Raw genomic sequence first — 24,977 nt, 5'->3', positions numbered from 1 at the left:
TTTTCATTGTTTTAAAATTTAATCTGAATTGTATATTGTTTTCTTTTATTTAAAGAAACTTTCATCGTATCTAAGACAATTGCAACATAGATCATGTTTCCGTTTAAAAGTTATCATAAATTATAGGTTATATATAAGTAACATGATTTAAACAGAATTCAACTCAATAAAACCGTGCCATCGTGCAATATATCGATTATCATTGATGTTATCTATACCATGTGTACCTATAACACCTGTTTGAAAGCGAGACAAAGGTATTTTGAATGCCATAACTCATTTCATGTTTTAAAAATCATATCCATATGTACCTTTACTGTATATTATGAAGATTTGTCTCCTATATTTGATTGCTTTTCATCAGAAGAAAATTACCTTCATACACAACTCCGAGCTCAGGTGGTAAATCATCAACTAAGATGTCAATTTGTTCGATGTTTGATAGTCTTGCGTTGTTAGTAACTTTGATTGTAAACATATAGTTACGATTTTGCTTCCCCATATGTTTGTTCCTCTGAACCAACTTGTTTAACGGAATGCTGTATTGAAAATTTCACATTTACCCACATTCGGGCAATAGCAACTGTCGCTAGGATTCTTTGGACAGTGTTCCTGTAAAAAGTGGACAGTTTAGTTTAGTTGATACTAATTTGTTTTAGCTCGATTGTGATGAAAACTTCAAGCTTATTGAAACCACTCTCGAGTCCGCTTCCTATAAAAACAAGTACTGGTGTCATATGAGAAGTCATGGTCGTGACCCCGGTGGGGCTCGAACCCACGATCCCTGGATTGAGCGGCCGACACCTTATCCGCTAGACCAACGCTTCCCTTATGAAATGGACAGTTTATTTTCATTAATTTCAGAATTTAACAATTTTATATACTTTAAAAACATTTAAAAGAAGAAATACACGCTGTGACAAAACTGGTTACAATTGAAACATAGAAAGGGTGATGAACATATCTCATTCAAAGCCATGAAGTTTAACGCTATGATGTAAAAAATGTAAAATACAAACAGTAAATGTGTTGCTAAATAACACTCAGTTTCATTTTTATGTGATAAAACATATCGGTCGTGTTATAATAATTATAATTAATAAACCTGATCTAGCATTATACGACGATTAAGATTTTGATGTATAACACTTCTTATTAAGCAACACATTAGCTTTGCACCCTTTAAAATAACCTTCATTACTTACAGAGTATTAGTTTTGCTGATAAAAAATTATAAAATACCGGGTAACAATTCACAACCTAATTCCTGATTATATGATTAGATGAAACATGTGATTACCTTCTCCAGCAATGCAATGCCAGTTACACCGGAACCTAATTCATGTCCAGTGTCCATAGTTTTGAATGTCCACTCAATATTTAACAGACCACTGTGTGGATCCAAAGCCTCAAAGGTCATATTCATTGCGGACAGATCGATGTCATCATGTATGTAGAGGCGTTTTATTCCGTTTTTCATCAGCCAAATATTGTTTATATGCGGAACAGATCTGTCGATAAAGACTGTCCTGTTTTCGGAAAGAGTGTTGTTAACAATATCAATCGCCTCAATATTGAGGATGTATGTCTGACCATCTTTCAGATGAAGTGAATGGCAGTACGACTGATCAAACAACTTTGGTACCACAATGACAGGAGATAAAACCCCATCTAAGCTCCATGAAAATTTGAATTGTACGATACCATGCACGTTTGAGGTACCACTAACCGATAAGAGACCTGTCTGCTGTTCATATATTCCCGTAATGAGTCCATGAGCGGCAGGATTTATTTTTCCAAGAAGTAAATTATCCATGTAAAACTGGTTATAAAAATGATCCTTCCAGTTAAGACAGATGTCGTTATGATGTGTCTGCCACGTGTAATGTGAAGCCATGGATGCGGATGATACGGTAAATGGTTTATCTGACCTTGATGTAATGTTGGTAGTACTGTCGTATAGAACAAAACGACGAGCCTGTCGAACATTGTCCGCAACATCTTTCACTTCTAAATTGACTGAGTAGAGCCTCGGTGAGTCTGACGTCAGGTTTAATATTAAAGTAGTTTGGGTGTGGTTCATTTTACGGCTGAAAACTTTCCTTGAATCGACTATGCCGTTGTTCACTTCGTTTACAGTAATTTCGCACGATTCTATGTCGGATGCGTGTGAAGTGTTTCCTCCAACTGGTATGGGATCTTTCCAACCAGAAAATGATACAGGTATTATTGATGTTCTTGTAACTCTATGTGATATCTGAATAGGCTCTTTTTCTCCAAAAGAACACGTTCTGGTCACCAGACAGTGTTGAGGTTTGGCATCATCATATCGGTAGCAAACTGTTTCCGTTGTTGAAGTCTTCTGGTACGGTAACGGGGTTTTCACTGTTTGAGTACGGAAGTCATTTCTCTTTACGTATCCTCCACCACGGGCCTCAAACTGAACACACAACCTTTGAAACAATAGCCAGCAGGTTACAAACCTTAAAGATTTTTTAATCCGCCTTGATCTGATATTAAAACAAATGCTATAATTCCAACCTTGAGTATTGATAATAGTCAGAGGATCTTTTGTAATGAGATAATAAAACATCGCAAATTTTGACTGAAAGTTTAAAGCAACAATATTTAAGGTTAGTGTTGCAATTCAAATCATTGTTATAATGTCTTAAGTATGCAACACTACATGTTTTCAATGTTACATGTCATCAACATATCATGTCTTGAACACAATCTTATTAAAGTAGTCGATACTGCCTATGCGTAGCGTTAATAGGAAATATAGATAACGTTTAAGTCTGGTATAAAATAGTTCAACCAGACTGGTCTTGAACTGTACACGTAATCAACAGATAATTTGGAAAAAAATTACTAATTCTTGAAATATTTCAATTCTTTAAATTATCATAACTACGTAACAGGGTTTGAATGGTCCAAATTATCATAAAATGTCACTAATGTATGTAAATATCTCCATGGAAAGAATGCAAATGATAAAAAGCATATTAGAAATGAACACCATACAAGGCTTTCTGTACAAATTGTAAGTTAAGCTATTTACCCCTTTGATTCTATGTATCAACTGATATTGATAGTATCGCTCATAGTCAGAATAAGGTTCGTTCCGCTCTTAAATTTTTTAATGTAATGGTACTTAGCGTATAGCATTGTTAACGTAACTTATATTAGCTGTAATAAGCGCCCCATATACACACAAAGCGTATAGCAAGTAACCGGGTATGTTATTTTTCGGTCTGATATCGATTTTTTGTCTCTCATTTCCTCATTCTCTGGTCATAAATGTATTTCATACGAGCAGTGACTTCTTGAAAATAACCAGAGAATACCGAAATCACACATGAAGAAAACGAAATTGGACTGAAATCATTGATTGTCGGTACAGGCCCACTACCTTAACATGTCATACTTGTTCACCGAACGTGTTTCGACCACTTTTTTAAAATTTCAGGTATATCGATTTTTTTTCATTAATAATAATGTACGTTTGATCAATACTTTGTCTATCAATGTCTTACCCGTCTCAATTGTTCCGCATCACTTTAAGATGAAACTACTCGCCATCGTTTGACGGCACAAGATAGCATTTGCCCGCTTGCAAGACTTACGATGTGCCAGAGATCATTTAGGATGAAACTGTCTGCCATCGTTTGAAAGAACGAAACAGCTTATACTTAAAGCGAGTCTTAAAATTTTCCCAGCGTCATTTAGCATAAATCTATTTACCATACTTTGTCGGCACGAGACACCTTTGACCAGCATGTATTTAAAGCGAGACTTTTGGTTTGTCGGCGTTCATTTAGGATGAGGTATGCCGCTTTATATGGTTACTTTTTGCCGTTTGTCGGGTTGTATTTTTGGTGAGACCATATATGATTACTTACTTTCCGGATTTGTCAAAATGTATTTAGGATGTGCTAGAGGTAATATTTTATTTTCCAATCTCAACTTGAGACAGACTGTTTCAGTTACATATCTCTCATTACTCCCTGTGTCATTGCGTACTTATAGAGGGAAAGGAGAAGTTAGTTACCTATCTCCGTTTGTGAGCTTGTAGTTAGGTTGAGACAATGTGTAGTTGTTCTTATGAGCTACTGTGGTTTTGACATTTGTACTTTGACTTGTGGCAATCTTTTGCTTGAATGTACCAAGTGTTTGTTGTGTACCTGTGTATTCATTAAAAAAGATGAAAGAAATGTCTTTAAAGCAGAAAATTCAAAAATAAAAGAAAAGTTTAATGCTTACCTTTTTCTAATTATATATTATAGTCTACTGTGACTTTTTTGTACATCGCTGCAAGTAATATCTTATATTAATATTTACTTAACTATATCTCTCACTTCCAGGATATCTTTTTCAATACCAAAACTCGCGTACTGTTTGCTTTAAGTGTCATTTCCATAGCCGTTAAAGACTTCCAGCTTAATTGTAACGTGTGTTGCGGCAAGGAAACAAAATGTAAGACGAGGAAAGATATGGCATTGATCTAGTAGCAGTATATCAATACCGAGTGCAATAATTTAAAAGGAGGAAAGATATGGCATTGATCTAGTAGCAGTATATCAATACCGAGTGCAATAATTTAAAAGGAGGAAAGATATGGCATTGATCTAGTAGCCGTATATCAATACCGAGTGCAATAATTTCTGACAAGGAAAGATATGGCATTGATCTCGTAGCAGTATATCAATACCGAGTGCAATAATTTCTGACGAGGAAAGATATGGCATTGATCTAGTAGCAGTATATCAATACCGAGTGCAATAATTTAAAAGGAGGAAATATATGGCATTGATCTAGTAGCCGTATATCAATACCGAGTGCAATAATTTCTGACGAGGAAAGATATGGCATTGATCTAGTAGCAGTATATCAATACCAAGTGCAAATATTTCTGACGAGGAAAAATTGGCATTGATCTAGTAGCCGTATATCAATACCGAGTGCAATAATTTCTGACGAGGAAAGATATGGCATTGATCTAGTAGCCGTATATCAATACCGAGTGCAATAATTTCTGACGAGGAAAGATATGGCATTGATTTCGTAGCAGTATATCAATACCGAGTGCAGTAATTTAAAAGGAGGAAAGATGTGGCATTGATCTAGTAGCAGTATATCAATACCGATTGCAATAGTTCAAATGGAGGAAAGATATGGCATTGATCTAGTAGCTGTATATCAATACCGAGTGCAGTAATTTCAGACGAAGAAAGATATGGCATTGATCTTGTAACAGTATATCAATACCGAGTGCAATAATTTCATTAGTTATTTTAAAATTGTCTGCGTTGAAATAATTACAAATATATTTCTAAACACTCGTATTTCGTAGCTAGTGTAATCGCAAAAAGATATCTTTGCGCGACCAAAATATGTTACTAATCACAATGAGCCTATAAAATGTTTATGTCTTTCAAATTAGGGTTGAACAGATTCAAAAGATGGAAAAGAAAATCACTTTTGCAAATCATAACGCGGGTGATAAATTTTGTTACATTACTAAAATGAGTTACAAAAGTCACCGATTGTTTTCAGTCACAAACTGTTTAGCCAGCGTAGAATATAGACTGATATGAAGACGATTAATGAGACATGACTCAAAATGAACATTAATATTTCAATATTCTAAACAGACAGCAATTGATATTAGAAATCGAAAATTATAAACCAGTATTTTTAATTAGATATTGTCACGTGAATGCTATACAATACAGCTAAAGTCTTTCTATTTTGCATCACATTTCAATAGCGTAACTTATTATTATAATATTGATTAAAAAAGGTTTTTACAGATAAAAAGTTCTTAAAATGCACAGTTTATATTTACTTTTTATTTCAATATCTAACTACTGAAAGTATTATTTAAGTTTCAAATTAACGTAAATCTGTTTTTTAATAGTTTAGTCATCACTATTAAAAATGAGTACAAAACAACCGTTTTATATTACCATCTATTTGAACTCGTTTAATATATAATGTGGTATCTGTAATTCCGAACTTCTCTTCCTTGATAAACTTAGGTCTGCTACTGCTGTATTTGGTGACGTCTAAAATAAAATCTGACTGCATATAAAAACCAACAGAGGTTGGTTGAAAATTTCCAAAGAAGTCGTTCAGCTCCTGACATTTTCCAGGCGCAGTTCGTTTAGCCTCGCCGTTTGCTCCACCAATTACTGTTTGACACGTATTAATAGATGGAGCGGAAGCGTCTTTCACTGGAAGGTAAATATATATGTACTGTTTTACTTTCCATTTTCAGAACATATGTTGGAATTCTGCTCACAACACTTGTGAAACAAAACATACGTTATCGGTTAAACGCCGCATGTGTGTTTCACTTAGTCTGAGCCGTCGTGAAATTATTCCGCAGGCGTATAACCAGTTCGTATTATTTCGATATGTAACAAAACATGGTTCTGTGCATTATTTCGTAAGTAAAGACATTTCTTCTCAAAACGCCATTACCTCAAACTATTCCGTATACACCCCATCGATAGCCTAGTGGTAAAGCGTCCGCTTCGAGTGCGGGAGGTAGTGGGTTCGATCCCCGGCCGCGTCATACCACTAGTAGTTCCTCGCTCGCTTGGCGTCAGCCCGGTGTCAGTATGTGACTGGGTGGGGTATCATGCCACGTGTCTACAGCGTGATATTCCAGTGAGGCAGCACTATAAAACTCACTGCTACAAGTAGACACCGTCGTTTATATGACTGAAATTTTTTTGAAAAATGACGTTAAACTAATTAATGACGTTAAACCGGACACACACACATTCCGTATAGAACGGACCCTGATCAACGTCATAAATCTTGATTCTCTTGACTAAACCATTCTGGTGTATAACACAACTGTAATCATTTAGTAATTCGTCTTTATCAGGTGTTGTTGAAAGTGCTGTGCCATAAAATGTCGAACCGTATTGAGACCCAGTGTTTTTGTTAGTTCAGGTCATTTATGACATGGAGCACATTAGATGTTCCATTTGCACGTTTCATTACTTCTCAAGAACAGGCTAAATTAAACCGAATCTAATCTACTTAGTTGCGTTATATCCTGAAGGTATCGGTGCGATGAATTGATTGACTGAGTCCACTGAAAGTACTTTCGATGGTAAGTAATTAATCGTGTGACCGTCAAATGAAGTAAGAAACAAACAGTAGCCTCTGACGGATGAACACGTCTACAGCTGTTGATAATTTGCTGCTATAAGTTCAAAGATCAATTCTGCCCAATGAAAACTAAATGTTTTAAACAATGCCGTTAAAATGCCCATTCTACCTGACAAATGAATATATTTTTACTCATAAGTAACAGTCTTTTAACAAATTATTCTTCTTACAAACTTACAACAATACAGCTTGGAGCATATCAAATATTCATATATCTATTTTTTTAAGATATCACGAGTTTTTGAAGCTATACAATTATAGATAAACTTACGTTGACACACTGTCTGACTTGAATCTTTTACACGCTGGAATCCTGGTGCACATGCACAGCTTGATGTTAGTTCATCAGAACAGGTTCCCGGCCAACATGCATGATGATCAAATGAACACATTCCTAAATATGAATTAAAGAGAAGACAATTTTGATGCATTGAAGACGGAAACACGCCTACTTATCATGCTCTATGTTTATTACGACGTATTGATTTGTAACATTATAAGGTATTTTGCAATCATTTCATCATAATTATTTACATTCAACATGTACTTTGTATAGAAGGAAATTTTTTTTTTACATTACACAACATTTGTGAAATAGTGTGATGCCTGTACATTATGAACATGGCTTTAACTCATTTAAAGAGAGTTACTTTTCTGGCATATCCAGCTTAATAAGATTTTAATTATTAACAGAAAATGTCACTGAATATAAAAACAAGTGTAAAAAGAGGAGATAAATCAATATCTTAGAGTAAGCTGTTTTAACTCAATGATACTGTTAGTAATGTAAAACATTGAAATTCCATTCTCTAGCTGCATTTGCATTTTGCAAAATATTGCCTCTGCTTTCGGAATCACAGTATTGTTATAATTTATGTTAAGTAAACACATAGATATAAATTAAGATTGCAGCTTTTTATTAGAGAGGAAAGGGTTCATTTATTACGAGAGGGGTGATTATACTGGGTTATACAGAAGTATATTTATATTATATTAATAACATGACAAAACCACAAAACCGGACAATTTACATGTATACTGTGACAACATATGCAAATTCATTATTAAAGATGCTTGTCTGGGCAAGATTTGTTGATAACAACAAGAAGAGTTATTCGAAAAAGGCTTATATTAGTACTGGGCAGTATATAACATTTTATATCATTAAAAAGGCCCATGACTCCTAAACCAATCATCGTACACTAACGTCACGATGATGTTCACAAGTATACTAACCAATGATATATTTTTAATATTTGAGCCATTGTTTTTGAAAAATGTATGAGCGGTTATGCGGACAATGCTTATATTAGAACTGTAGAGTCTACAGAATTATGTAAACTTTTAGAAGTCTATAACTGAAATCAGACAGAGTACATTCATACATTCTATTCTTTTGGCACTTTCATCTGATTTGTCACATATTCATCTTGTCTTAGTTTTATTATATAAGGTACTATGTTTTATGTTTATTGATTTAGTCCAATACATACGTTCACACAATGTGTTTGAATTTGTTTTTTTGTAGAAAACTTTGTCATCCTCGCATTTGTCACAAACTGTATCATAAATGTTGGTGCAGTGTACACAATGTGAAATTTCTGGACATTCTGAAAGTATAAATTTTCTCCTTTGTCTCAGTTAAGGTTTCATTTTTGTTTTCGTGTGTGTAATATATTCGATATATCTTTACAATTTATAATTACAAAAGGAAATGGACTAAAAGTAGTTAACGTCTCGGACATAAAATTGTCTCAGTCCGCCCTAAATACATGAACATTACAATATACGTATTTGACATATGTTTTCATTGATCAATTTAACAGTTACCTTACCACATTAAGGGATACTTTAATATCACAGGAAACAAAACTAAAAATGAAATGTAAAATTTTGAAATCAGCCTAGCTGTCTTTAGTTCTCTTTTTCATATCATCGTGAAGTAACTTCTGTACCGAATACGCCAGGACTTTACATTCCAGGTGTTCGTACAATGCTATTACAATTGGTGGCGCCTTTTCAACTATAATCAATGGCGCTATTTCACGATTATAATTTGTGAAGCCATTTTTCGACTTCAATTGGTACTGCCTTTGCAGCTATAATTGATGGTGCCATTTTGCAGCTATAAATGGCGACGCAATCTGGTTTTGACTACCCTTTTGGTGTCCTCCTCTGTCGTTGGAAATATGATGAAATCTCCTTTTCTTATCAGAAGTGCATGCGTCCATGCGTGTTCGGTTATAAGATCTTTTTTAAATATTTTTCAGCTATGTAGCAAGATGTCTAATATACAGTGCTACCTCACTTGAATATTATGTGAACCTCCCTATCTCTGAAACCAAATAAGCACAGGTTTCTCTTTGAAACCAAGTAAGCGTGAGTTTCTCAATCTCAGAAATCGAGTAAGCGTGAAATTCACTACTCACTACTAGAAAAATGTACGCGAGAGTTTCTCTTATCTCTGACACCAGGTAAGCGAGAGTTTAACTATCTCTGAAACCAAATATCTCTCTATAATCAGCCCGGTATGAAGTAAAACCGGAACGTACGAAACGAAAATTGCAGTATCCCAATTTTCCAAAATCTTCTTCTTATGCAGGGAAGAATATATCTGCGTTCGCGAAGTAAATAGAAAAAAAAACTGAACTTGAACTTTCATGCTACAGTTTTAAGTTAATTTTACGTGTTAATGAGTTAATAAAGACGATTCTATTTTTAAATCGGCTGAGTAACAAACAGTGACTCAGTGAGTAAGCTGACAAACCATTGTTTGTGATACATACCCAAGATCGTTCGATAACCAGTACCTTACCATTGTAGGCCGGAGGTTTGCAAACCAGTGTTATTACTGAGTATCAGTGGTTTGGTAACATTGGGCTTTTACAATATCCATCCCGGACCTGTTCAGATTTTCTTCAGGAAATTTACCCCTCTCCCAAAAGGACATTTACCCACTCCTCAAATTACCACCCCACATAAGTCGCAATAATTTGACGTTTAGATTGCTTTATATTTGTGCCGGGGTAAGTGCAGGTTGATATTGGTCAGCACTGGTCGCATAGGCAGAATCACTTGCCACCAGCAGGCTTAAGGTTAATTTGCATTTATATGGTAAATAAATTGATATAATGTCCTACGAAAAGAATGAACATTAGAAATATTGATAGAACTTTGTATTGTTCCTATATTTCAAAATATCGTAATAGACATAATAACAATAGCTGATAACACTTAATCGGAACTTAATGCTATGTTGCTATGCACTTTAGAAGGCTATGCTCAACCCACATGTTTTCCATAAGCCAACATTTGAAGAAACATATTTGGAATACATTTTCTACACTACATCCCGATGAACAAAACAGCTTCCCTGTTCCAAAATATTTATAATTGTGAGAAATAAAAATGATACTATTTTAATGCCTTTCGAATGACCCAACACTGACCTTAAATCTGGCAAGAATACTCCCTTTATGACACATTGCAATGATTTCCATATTGAATTGGCTATTTTCGGTATTTAATGTGCATGTATTCTCAAATTAACTTTTATGATAAAATCGTACTATTTTTGAATGTTGTATTTGATATACCTTAACTTCTATTCTATCCTTTACTTTTTGTAAGCATATGGCAGCATTTAGCTTAATCTGACTTTGAAGTGTCTTTAAATGACGTAACTTTTCCGCGCTTAGTTAAAATGCGCATCTGTTAGAAAAGTATTTTAAAGAAGTATTTTTATTTCTTTTATTATTTGTAAATTAGGATTTGCAAGAAACAACATTCTACCTTGTAAGTAGTTAAGGAAGGAAATATCTCGGTTAACTCTATTGTGTTAATTCGACAGAGCCATGTTACCATATAAACAGTTACTCTTAAACTGAATATGTCAATCCACACATACACCCAACGAAATGCTCGTATATTTATAACAAAAATATCGACTAATACAGAAACCAGACAGATCAGCAAGAAAATGTTGTTTTTTTTCTCAGTGGAAAATTTGTGACACAGGGAATAAATTGTTGGTACTGTTAACAATAAAGATGAGACATTCAAACAGACATATTTAACTTATGCTTTAAAATCGCTGCAATTATTTCAATGCTTGATGAGACCGGTGTAACTGAACATGCATGCATAATTTCAAAAGTCTTCGAGCGTTTTCGAGAACAGCAAATTAATGTCTAAGATATTAATCATACGTTTTCGTTTAATTTAGTTGGAAAAAGTTTTTAAAATTTGTAAAAGCTAGCTGCAATCAACGGACAATTATTTAATATATTTATATCTATATATATTGTTGCTTTTTAAAGGTTACAGAAAACTGTCTGAAACAGCTATATGCAGATTTGTGACTGAAATCTATTTATTGACATTTATATAGTCCATAATGATTTTTATGACTGTGAAATTGGAAATAATAGCTTCATCTTAATAATCGAAAGTCAAAATGGGTAGACTTCCTGTTTATTAGCTTCAACAGCGTTTGCTTAAAGTCTAAACTTGAATGATATGATGAATTTATACCTGGTGATTCGCAAACAAACGCCCACGACACACCGCAGTTTCCATCGCTTAAAGCAGCACCTTTGCCATCACTTCTGTCAACATAATGAACACACCGTTCTCTACCATGACCGTTAGGTTCGTTCGGAGCCCACCAATCCCCGCAGCATGACTTACCATTCAGCCATTGGAAGGTGCCAGTGCCTTTTTCCTCAGCACCAACCCATAATACACGATCCGACAATCTGTCTTCAAAATGGAAATATTAGGATACAAAAGAAGTATATGGAACTATTAATAAAAGATATCTATTCTTATTTTAGTTCAGTCTGATTTAAAGACAATGACTCTTTATGTTCGATTGTTTCGGCAATTTCCTCCATATTTGACAGAACTGACCGTCAGAATAATAATAATAATAATAAAACCTGGAATCTCCAATTCAAAGGAATCTAACTTTTTACTTCGCAGGCAACGAAATTCGATTTAAAATGATATTTTGCGGACGTGTTATACAGATGGGACATGAAAATGTCTTCGAGATAGCCCAAATTTTGAGACAAGCTTATTCGAGAAAACTAGTTTAAATAGCTTGTATATAAAAGGCATAAAGATAAAAATCACTTACTGCTACGTTCACAGTAGGTTTTAAGTTCTTGGTACAAAGCTTGTGATGTTATACTAATGAGATCGCCTCCCTTTCCTCTACAGTTGGATCTTGCACCAGACCATGGTATTTTATTGTTGTTGTATTGAATACATTTTCCGTGTATCAAATGGAATGAACTAGGACAAACCGTAGCTGTAAGTATAAATATATATAACTTTTACTCGCAATTTCTCTTATTCATTAAAAGTAATCGAATAAAATATATTCTGTTTCAATGACTTGTGTTTCTTTCCAAATTTCAATGTTATTTCGCACATTAGTTATCTAATAAATGACAAAGTATTCATTTCTTGTTTACGTTATATAAGCATATGGAATTTCTTTGTATTCTACCTTTGCATTGTATGCAGGAAAATCACAATTGTTACAGAAATGTGCAGCTTTCTGTCCATTGAATTTGGACAATGCTAACATTGCTAATGTTGTTTCTGTACTTTATTTTAAATTAAGAATTTCAATACTTGAATAACATACTCATTTTAAAGTTTGTGAATGTAAATCGTGCGTAAATTTTGAATGCAGGGCATAAATTTCAACAAAAACTAGGCTTGTGAAAATAGATACTTTGTGGTATAAGAGATAAACCTGTCAGTAAAAAAGCTTATAAATGTTGTAATCACCATCATAATCATCTTTCAAAAGAGAGGGCTGTGCGATCACAAAATGTAATTGTTAAATATTTGTGTTTCAAATGTTGAAGCTATTATAATATTACAATGTTTTAGTATTTTAAATCGGCTTGGAAAGATATATTACTTGTTGACCTCCATTTTCACAGTGTTTTATCAAAATACTGTGGTGAACGTTAAGATACTTCCTCTAAAATCTCTGTAACAGAATTTCAGGCAGTAAATGCTAGTTATGTATATTGTATATATGATACGTATATTTATTTATACAAAGCAAGTCTCAATCGTCATAATCTGTAAGATGAGGAAAAAACATTTTAACATGTTTGACGTATTGGCGAGAAATAAAGCCATTAGATAAATTTGGTATTACACTGCTGTAATAAAGCTTTGACACTGACGTTGTATAAGAGACGTTGGCCGATTTGACAATTCATAAAACTTGGCGGAAGCTTAATCCAAACAGGTTTTTTTACATGTACCACGTCATCGTCATTCGTGCAAACACAAAGGAAGAGCAGTGACCTGATAATGTGAATACGCAAAACTGAATAATAACCATTTTCAATAACTTTGTTTGCATCAGATACATTTTATTGCATTTCTGTATCATCAATTTACAAGCAATGAAAACAATATAAACAGTAAATAAAATCTGGAAAGTAGATCCCTCGGAAGCACCGAAAGCAATACAAACAGTGAAAATTGCAGACTCGGTTTGATTGAGTCTGTTCATGAGCAGTAATGGAAAAAGCAACACTGCCCACGCCCCCTACCACCGGCTTAAGCAGTATTCAATTTTCAAATCTAAATGAGTTGAAATCAATGATCCCGAAGGACCAGAAAATATAACAACACTGAGACGAAGTCGGGGCGACATTTTACGGCCAATTTTACAGGAAACTACAGATGATTATATATATATGGGAAAATAGATGTGGAGAAAGATGCTCAAGTCTTTACATTTTAATATTTCTATAAACATTTAGAAATCAATAAAAATAAAGAAATAAATAACCGGTTTCACCCGTTCAACGCGGGATCTTCAGTCATAACGTCAACGCCTAGAGACAACGTCATTCATTTGAAAATCCCGCATTGATCTATATATCTACTTACAACTACAATAGTAAGAATATTGTATAAGGTCATCAGAGGCGCTTCCTGTCAGCATGATGCATATGGATGAGCGGGCAAATATTATGGTGGAAAGGAGTGTGCCCAGATGTTAGTGATTGATTGCGTGAGTACGAGTGACGAGTTGACGAGTTAACAAATAAGACAGCAGGTTGATAGGCTAGTGAGTGGGAGAATGAGTGCATGCATGTGTGAGTGAGCGTGTAGGTGAAAAATGATCAAATTAGCAAATTTGCAATTATAGAAATACCTCTTATGACTCTGATACCTGCATTTACATCTATGCAGGAAAGAGTAAAATATATTTGCTGGTCAGTATGCTAAAAATTGCCATCAAATAGTAAAAAGACACTGAATTTGTATAATGGTACTAATACACTACAGTTAAAATTCTCTTAAAGACGCTCCACAAATAACTGTATTCTTAAGTAATTCCATGATGGTAATTATACATGTTTTGCATGAAATAACATGTATCTAGTTACAAATTGACAGTGAAATATATAAGGGAGTCAGTGGCGCAGTGGTTAGCAGGTTTGGCTAGAACGCCAGCGGTCCGGGTTCAATTTCTGGTCGCAGCTGATATCCCGGCTAGTGTTCAGTGCTTGGTGATTTACTTAAATTGGTACTGTTTCCAGCAGTATTAGCCTATACTGGATGCAGGGGAGTTAAATATGACGCCTGCTGTGGGCTCGGCTGGAAATAAGTTGTTCCATTCTTTCCAGGTGGGACTTTCGTCGACTACCCACGTTAGACAAGAAACTTTTTTAAGGCCAACATTATGTATCTTATGTCTAAATATAATGTGGAAGTTGTAAACAGTATTTGATGTATTAAGGTGAGTTTAGACCATACTTGACTTCTACAGTGTAAGATTATTATTATTATTCAGTATTTTTATAAAACTATAATGAAAGAGAACGACTGAATAAGTTTGCAGATGAAGTTGGAAAACACATTAACTTAGGGAGGACCTAAATTGTCCACCTGTCATCTTGAGAATAGTAAGAATAATTTGCATTAAATTCTTTTGGGAGGAACATTTGGTAACTAGGTTGTGGTGGGTTTTTAAGATAAAGCATTTACATTTAAACAGATCATTTGTAGTTTAATTAGCAAAGATATCTACGGGTCTTACAAAAATGTTTTTGCCTGAGAATACAAAGAACAATACCTACAGAAAGGTCTGAAAATACTTTTGACTACGATGATGTATTTTAATGTCAAAAGGTCGGTATCTATTAAAACATTCAGTACTAAGTAACGCTCAATGTTTCTCACTGTAAAGAAGATTCTTTGTTATCCGAGAATGTTGTACCTAGTTTACAACTATATATGATCATTTGTGTATGTTTTTTACATGTAAGCATTCATTAAAAAGATTACTTTTTAAGTGGTATAAACAATTTACTAGTATTCTAATTTTTAGTATGTCTGAGCAGAGTTTGGCAATATATTTAACAATTCTTTGGCATCATTAAATGTGTTAAGCAGGGACAAACGTCAACAGCATTGTCAATCACTTCTGGCGAATATTATTTTACACCGGGCATTAAAGCAATACGTGCCTTTCGAATTCCATTCCTGGTTTATAAATAGAAACGATTCTTTCATTTAAATCTAATTTTTAATAATTTTCGGTCTCTTAACAAATTTGGGCAACCTCAATTCAAAATGTTGCAAATGCTGATCTATAGCAAAAAGGGAATTATTGGTTTGTACCCGTATGGTGGCACATGAAGCACGGAGTCTTCGTTAACCACGAAAATAATTTTATAACGGCATGTATTCTGAGCGCACATTTCTGAATTTCTGTGTTCTTGTTAAAACTTTGTAATTCAGCGTTTGTGTGAGCATTAAGTATAATGAATCAAAACCTAAAAAGGCGGCTTACGCCTGACGGGATGAATAGGGGGATCGGTATGTTGCAGGCAGGCGTGTCCCAGAGGTAGGTTGCTAGCGTATCGAATGTGTCCGACAGCGTTGTTCAATGCATGTCAAATCGTTTCCAAATCGAAGGAAATGTAGCACATTTACATGGTGGTGACCATTCTAGATGTATAACACATGGACAAATACGATATATTGTTGTTTAGGCCCTGCGCAATCGTTTTCAGAACGCTACTAAGTCTTCCTTAAAACATAGCTTGCATAATGAAACAAATTAAAATATACGGGTATCTACCCAAACAATAAGTAAACCATTTGCATTATGCTGGAATGAATGCCAGACGTTCTGCCATTCGTGTTCCTTTGGCTAATAACCACGCCATGAACGTCAACGTTTGATCCGTGACCATGTGCAATAGAAACCCCGCAATCGAATCCTAGTTTTATTTACTGATGAGTCTAGATTTTGTCTAGATTTCACAGACGTGCCAGAGTGGTGCGGAGAAGACCAAATAAACGTTTTGCACCTGCTTGCATCTCTGAATACGACCGATATTGTGAAGACTCTGTCATGGTATGAGGAGGAATAAGTGTCAATGCCAAAACAGACCTCCATATTGTTGATAACGGCACCTTAAGGTAGTTCTGCACGTTTGACATACCGGAAGTGATGGCGTAACGTCATTTATCCGGAAAAACGTAGAATGAAGCCTGGATTCGGTGTACGGAAATGAAAATCATTCTATGCATTAATCGAAACCGCGAGTAGATTTATTGCAGTGACACTGTACCTATATTTTTCAAGTCAAAATATGATATTGAAACAAAGGATACGTTAAAAAAAATAAAAAAAATGTCTTAAAATTAGCTTAAAATGTACGGTTCGCTTTAATTATGGTCAAATATCTCAAAAATAAGCACATGGACCTATACAGTTTATTTCACGAAATTATAGGCCATATGTTTATTTACAATTCTGAGAAGTTTCATCAAAATCTACATTGTAGAAAAATTTCTAATCGCGAAAATGTTATGAAAGTTATGATTTTCCCATAGACTCCCATTATGAAATATTGCGCGAGGTCCAAACTTTTTAAATCAGTCTAGCAAAAAATCAAGCACACGACCCTAACTTTTTTATTTGCTGCATTTTCTATGTATGTTCTGAAGTTTTGAAAAATTGGGGTTTAATCAAATTCTACATTGTAGAAAAAATTTCTATTCAAACGTGCAGAACTACCTTAACAGCAGAAAGGTGTCGTCGGGGGATTCTTGACGTACATGTACGCCCATATGCAGGTGCAGTGGGTCCCAAGATTTTATTCTAATGCAGGATAATTCCCGTCCACACACTGCACGCCTCACTAACCAATACATTGAACGTAAAACAATCTAATCGAGCGCTTCCCCTGGCCTGCCAGATCCCCGGACTTCAATCCAATTGAACATGTCATGTCTAGGACATGCTTCAGAGGGCCATATCTTGTCGCCCTGTGCAGCCAGTCATCCTCGCAGAAATTATGCTGTCCTACAAGAGGAATGGAACAGAATTCCACAATTAAAGGTCATCCGGCTAATTCACAGCATGCTCAGGTGCTGTCAGGCTGTAATTAATGCTCGTGGACACCATAAAATACAAGATATTGAAACTTATTCCATGCAGCATTTGGACATAAAAACACTTTTATAAAGTTCCGCCTACTTGCGAATTTTCAAGTTTTCCCGCTTAACTTTACATGTATGTTCTAGTTCAATAATTCAACTAAGATTACTAATTAATCAATTTTATCAAACAAAAAATACAAACAAAACTTAGTATATAATAAACTGCTCAGTATGTTATACCAAACAATACTATTTACATACAATGTATAACAAAAGTGGTCCTCCAATTTTGAGTTGTATAGTTCTGGACAATAACATTAACTGACGATCCTATAAGATAACAAATAAAAATAATAATAAAAAAATAAACAGTTATTTTTTATTGAAAACTTCTTCATAGGATATTTCATTACAAGTAAAGAAACATATGAAACAAAAACTATATACACAAAGAAAAAAATTTAAGTCAGCACTATAACTATAAATCGAAATACGGTTTTGCTATTTTTATACTTTTTATCTATATTGCCAAAACTTGTAGACAATTTCTAAAATGTTTGTTGAATTCATTCTACATATATAGTGTAATAGATCGGTATAATTCAAACAGTTTTTTTTGTGAAATGAAATCAAGATTTTCTAGTCAGAAAATAAAACTGAAACCAAATACATAATGAGCGATTACACCCAAGAATAACAAACTGGTAAAATAATTCATTACATAGCGTGACTTTATTTACACTGCCTCTAAAGAATAAGAAGCCTGTAAACTACCTCCCTACAAATTGAAATAAGGAAGATAAAAGATGATGGGTATCACCAGAATGAAAGCTAGTATACTTGATCATCGATTACGTGAAAGACCAAACATTCATTAAAGGCTGCGTCATTTCTATATCTAAACATCCGGCTTTGAGAGTCTCATTTATTTTCACTGACTAGACATCTGTGTCAGTTTATGAAACTTACATAATTTAAAGTATAGATACCGATGGTGCCGGAATCTAATTCATGTCCAGCATGAGATGTTCCAAAATTCACCTATATGTTGCGAAGTCCGCTTTATGGACCCAGTGCATCAAATATAATCAAGAGCTGTCACTAATGGTGACAAATGCCCCCGCAGCACCTTGACCTTTGACCTGGTCACCCCAAAGTCAGTAGGGATGTACTCAATAAGTACTATCAGCGTGTGAAGTTTGAAGGTCCTGGTTGAAGATGCAAAAAGTTAATGTTGGCCCCTGTGACCTTGGCCTTTGACCTGGTGACCCCAAAGTCAGTAGGTTTGGTGTACTCAGCTGGTAAAGCTTGAAGGGCCTGGGTGAAGTGGTTCGCGAGTAAAGTGCCTTCATGCAAAAAATTAATGTTGGCCCCTGTGACCTTGACCTTTGATCTGGTGACCCAAAAGTCAGTAGGGGTAGTGTACTTAATAAGTACTTTCCCCACGTGAAGTTTGAAGGTCCTCGATGCAGTGGTTCGCAAGTAAAGTGCCTTCATGCAAAAAGTTAACGTTTGCCTCTGTGACCTTGACCTTTAACCTGGTGACCCCAAAGTCAGTAAGGGTAGTGAACTGATAAAATACTATTAGCATTTGAAGTTTGAAGATCCTGAGTGCAGTAGTTAGCGAGTAAAGTGCCTTCATGCAAAAAGTTAACGTTGGCCCCTGTGACCTTGAACTTTAATCTGGTGACCACAAAGGCAGTAGGGGTTGTGTACTTAATAAGTACTATCAGCATGTGAAGTTGGAAGGTCCTGGATGGAATGGTTCGCGAGTAAAGTGCCTTCATGTAAAAAGTTAACGTTGTGACTAACGAACTAACGAACGAACGGACGGACAGTTGAAAACTAATATGCCTCCCTTCGGGGGCATGAAAACAAAGACAAATATCAAACAGGGAATGCCGCGTACCAAAAACGCAGCCTCCCCAAAACGAAACCCACAGTACGCAGACGTGCACACCACAAACAAACACACACATGTACACATACACGCGCATACGCACAAAGCCAACATACGAGGACAAAACGAACAAACAAAGGAACACAGTGGGGCACCGCCTTGGAACGGTCAGTGGCAAAAACACTGTGGAGACAATTCTGTATCGTCATGTACAAGCAGTGGTTTCTCGCCCCTCTTTTCTAGTCCAGTATTATTCATATGTATAACAGTCCTATCAAAGTGTATTTCAAAATATCTATTGCTTTGAAATAAACAGGGTATGTTTGACCGTCAGACATTGATAACCTGTGGCAATATGTCTGGTTCAAGAAGTCTTGAACAACGATTTCGGGAGAAAAACGAACTACCATTAAGAATCCAAGAAAACTTAAATGACGTTATACCAAACGAATTATTTGTGTCTGATACAGACAATTGTCCATTTCCTTGTTCGTAGAGACCTTTGATAAGTTTAGTAGGGTCGGGATAGATAGGTTTAAAGAAATTGTTTTCCATGCAAAACTTGTTATAGAAATGATCCTTCAAGTTTAGACAGATGTCGTAATGATGAGTCTGCCAGGTATAATTTGATAGCAATGACACTGACGTAACAGTAAAATATTTGTAATTTCTTGTTGTAATAAACGTGGTATTATCGTTAAGAACAAATCGTCCCGCTTGCTGCACATTATCGACTTCGTATTTTGCCTCTTATGTTACGCAATACAGTTTTGGAGTTAATGACAGGCAATCAGTGAAATAAAACACAAATTGTACACTTTCATAGTCAGTAATGTAAGAAAACAATACTGTTTTCAAGAATATCTCGTTTATCAGCTTACAAATACATTTTTTTACGTGTTTTGTTATTACTTTTCTACATCAAAAAATACATTAACGTTTCAACTTACCAACAACAGTAAAAAGAGAAAACAGAAGCAAACCCTGTTCCAAAAACATATTATTATCCTTTCTCCGTAGTGGGCTCTCCCTCTATATCGGATTTTACAAAGCAATATATATTGGTATGTTGTCGTTAATATTCGCTAGAAATAATTTATTGAAACCACTGAAAAAGGAAAGATAAAGAAATCGTTATTTTTCTTATGTGAACTATTGACATTTTAAAGGTAAAATCTTTGATCTACGTTCTAATGTAAACAGTGTGGTGAGATTTTGCTGAAAGGCTTTATTTCGTTGATAAAGGTAGATAATATATGTCTTTTCATATCTTTCAAGTTTCATTGATAAACATTAACTATAAAGCGAACACAAATTCTGAAAAAAAAATGATTGCTAGCCTAAGGAATCCCTTACATGCTCTAATCGATGAAAGTTACACATTGCTTTGAGTAATATGGTAAGTATTGCCAACGTGTACTGTTAAACGAGACGATATCGAGGTGGTATATTTCTGGTCCTTTGGGGTCATGGAGTACACTCCATTACACTATAATGTAATTCCGCTTTAGCCGGCGCTAAAGGGCGTGAGAGGTGTAGCACATTTCTTACGTCTCACAAACAGACTCAATCAATAGAGAAAAGTGGAAACTTCACAGATTGCCCAACACGACAAAATCGACAAAAACCAAAATGTTGCAGGCTCGGTTTGATTGAGCTTGTTCATGGACGAGTTTGCTACAAATGTATTATTTTGCTTGGTTGCATTCTATGCTTCCAAAGGATCTCAAAACATATTTTATTACAACATTTTTCAGATGTTGTCAATACTTTAGTCCCTTGGGAAACAATGAGATATTTGTTTCATTTAACCAAAGAAAAACGAAACAACAACAACAACAACAAGTACAACAAGAAAAGAGATTTTAATTAAAATCCTGCTCTAGAAAACTAAGGACAGTGCATTGTAACTAAAGAGATCTTTTCCGATAAGTAACCGTGTTATACAAGTATCGTTAAACTTCTCAAAATACAATTATATGGTATTTAAATAATGACTTTTTTTTTAAAAAATGAAACAACAACAAGTATAATCTTACACAGTGACATAAACTTTTCTTTCTGGAGCAAGCAAAACCACTTGAGGGAAGTGACCGTTATGACATTGTGAGTATTTAATTTTTGAATATTTCACACGTAAATAGATCAAACGTTTGAAAAAAATAATAATTTGAGATATGTTTGGTGAAAGATATTTCTATCTTACAAAAAACCAACAAACAAGTGCGTTGCTTTATTTCAGATAAACCTAAAGAGGTATTTTTACAACGGAAGTAGGACAATTCAAACACGAGTATTAGCTAAAATGATAAAGTTTTTTTCTGCTGTTTGGTAGTGTCAATATCAATGATTTAGCAATAATCCTTGGGATTAGTCATGTAATTTTAAATTCCTACTCAATTTTTATGTACAACAACCCGTGTTATCATCTAGTTTGTTTAACTTCCTTGTCCCGTTCATTCATTTATTAGTTTATAACAGACCTCAAAATGAGTACATCGTAAACTTCGCTAAGTAATTGAATTTTTTGAATTTCTCTGAAGCTCCTAAGTTTTTATTAATGGATGGATATTCAAATATTTTGGCACATACATTAATTTTGACACGACAATATGTCGGATGTAAGATCTGGCCTAGTAGGCAATCTAGAGGTGAAATATTTGACATCATATTTTCTTGTCCTGACTATAACATGTTAGCTTGAAAAGAACCAGATCAGGGCCCGTATTCATAAAGAATCTTAGATAGAAGTATTTTTTAGAAGTCAACATTTTCTAAGTTTTTCTCATTTTTGGCTTAAAATGTGTCTTAGAAACACATTTGCCTAAGAATTGTTCTAAGAACAAAATTTGGCTCAGAAATTGTCTTAAGTAGGTGATTTTTCTCTTAAAATTTAAGACAGGTAGCCATTTATCTTAACTTTTAAGAATTATCTTAGAAAAGTAAAAATAGAATGTACGCCAATGACCGCAATTAACAGTTTTTCATGAATTGCATATTTACTGCATAGACTTATTAGAATATTAAGCTTAATTTAACTTGTGACAGGCTTTCCTAAGTTCTTATTAAATATAGACATAGAAATAAAACTAAGAAAAAATTATTCTTATACTTTTTTCTCGCTAAGATTTTTCTAAGTCGCTTTATGAATAAGAACTTAAGAATATCTCTTAACTAAGTCTAAAAATTTAAGATAAGAAATATCTTAGAGGTGATTCTAAGATTCTTTATGAATACGGGCCCAGAACCAGACATTTGATTTGAGTATAGTCGGCCGACGGGAACATTTTAGTGAAAGACAACAAGTCCAAAGTGCACCGCATTCAGTCCGAAGACCAACTTGACACTTTCTTGATTTACCAGCCAAGATTAAAGACTAGGCTATACTTCGTCAGAAAACACAAACTTAATTCTATGTAATTACAATCACAAGTGCATCTATACTTATAACGACGAAAGTGCTACAGTAGAAATCTGTTATTTATTACCACATTTCTCGTCATGTTAATACGTTCTATATATTTTGCAATTTGAGCATTTTTTCCTGGTTTATAAATATTTCTTTAAAAAAAAAAAAAAACATTTTTCTCTGTCATGCTTATATGTTCTATATATTTTGCGAATTTAGCATCTTTTCCATCTTTATAAATATTTAAAAAAAAAAACAAATAAACAAGTTAACACTCAGTATTAAAACTGAAACAATAATGCGCTAGTTTACTCTCATAATTTTTTTAAGTGGTATATATAATAAAAGCGTTCTAACGCTTGCTTTATTCAGGCTAAGACACAGTCAATACCTTACGCATGTATAAATGATGCAGATTTTGTAAGTCAGTCGTTCTTTGACAGGACATAAATTATATTTGTATTTTCTAGGTCTGGCCTCATGCCGTTTATTATATAAATACATAATAGAGCTATTGTACTATTTAATTGACCTGTCTGAACATGTTTCCGGCTTTCATGTTAATCTTATATAGGCTCGAACAGAATATAATGAAAGCCGGGTCCATTTTTGACAGGTCAAATAAATTGGACAATATATATGTGTATATATGTATGTAAATATTTGTGTACACGTATCTATATTTCTCCTGATAGGCTGTTATATCTCCGTGACTATTTCTAAATGGTTGATAGTAATTTATGCTTTGTAATACAACGTCACAATAACTTTTGTCATATTTTTATGTATATAAATACATATGTAAATGTGTATATATGTTTGTAGATATTTGTGTACACATATATTTATCGTAACAGGCCAATTTATCTCCATGACTTTCTTTAAACAGTTGATATTAACACGCTAGATAAATCAAACTCGCAATAACTTTTGATCATTTTTTAAACCAGTTACACTAGTAGATGTTCTTCAAGCTTTTACTCAACCATTCCTCTTGACTGGAATATGTTTTTACGCCATTGTTTCTAGTACTAGTTATTTTTGTTTTCTGTTTTCCTGCTTGTGTATATTTTTGTTTATGTCCAACATATACCATTGTCTTGTCTACGGTGAATACTATTATGTCTGCTTGTACTGTTACCCTTTGTCTTTGGTCGCATATCTCAAGTAATCAGCTGTACATCTTACCCAGTGGGTAATAACTTAAACCTCTATAGAGCGGCCATAGGGTTATTTTACGGTAAAGTTCAAAAGCTTTCCAAGAAAGTAAATATGTACATTTTTTTTGCTCTGAATTGCTAATTATTTCCTTTACATCTTGCATTACTTCGTTTAAAAATTATGCCACATTTTAACATACTGTTTTCTAAACATAGAATTTGCATTTCTGTTATTTACTCAACCACTAATGTCTGATATGTTGAACAAAATCCAGGCCCTCAAAATAGTGAAAACAAACATCCCAGTATATCTATTCTTCACTTAAATATTAGTTCTTTAAGAAATAAAATTGAATATTTATACAAAGTAACCTCCTCGATTTCGACATAAGTAGTTATGCTTTACAGTCACACATCTTACTGACATTTTTGAAAATGAAAAATTGTTTATTCAAGGTTATAACATCTGTTTTTATCGTCGAGATCCTACCGCACATTCAAGTGGAATTTTGATATATGTTTCTGAAAAAAAATAGTATCTTGCCGAAAACTAGAATTTGGCTAGAAGTTAAATTAGATATTATGTCTTTTTTACTGTGCTGCGTTTACAGACCGCCAAATAAGCCTGTAGCATTTTGGAACGATTTAGCGGTAATGCTAGACAATGCTTTAGATATGAATGAAAACTTAATTGTCGTTGGAGATATAAATGAAGACCAGTTTAAGCATAATTGTCACTTGAAACAGATCGTGCTTTTATATAATCTAGATAATGTAGTCACAAATCCGACACGGGTCACCGCGACCTCATCTACACTTACAGATCCAATTCTAGTTTCTGATGGTTTATTGTGTCTACACAGTGACGTTTTTACAG

At 34.3% G+C, this 24,977-nt stretch overlaps 1 protein-coding gene across 1 annotated transcript; it reads right to left on the bottom strand.

Annotated features, from left to right (window-relative positions):
- Positions 1–528: 528 nt before the first annotated feature.
- On the bottom strand, positions 529–24,100 carry LOC128548823 (uncharacterized). The gene is made up of 8 exons (XM_053524322.1): positions 24,034–24,100; positions 12,329–12,502; positions 11,722–11,949; positions 7,460–7,582; positions 5,970–6,236; positions 4,052–4,184; positions 1,301–2,453; positions 529–612 (listed from the first exon to the last, which is right to left on the bottom strand). The coding sequence occupies exons 1-8, from the start codon at positions 24,098–24,100 to the stop codon at positions 529–531; spliced, it is 2,229 nt and encodes a 742-aa protein (XP_053380297.1).
- Positions 24,101–24,977: the final 877 nt, after the last annotated feature.

This window comes from Mercenaria mercenaria, chromosome 15 (assembly GCF_021730395.1).
Source record: "Mercenaria mercenaria strain notata chromosome 15, MADL_Memer_1, whole genome shotgun sequence".
In the NCBI taxonomy this organism is placed as follows: Eukaryota; Metazoa; Mollusca; class Bivalvia; order Venerida; family Veneridae; genus Mercenaria; species Mercenaria mercenaria.
This window is presented reverse-complemented; position numbering and strand designations above follow the sequence as displayed.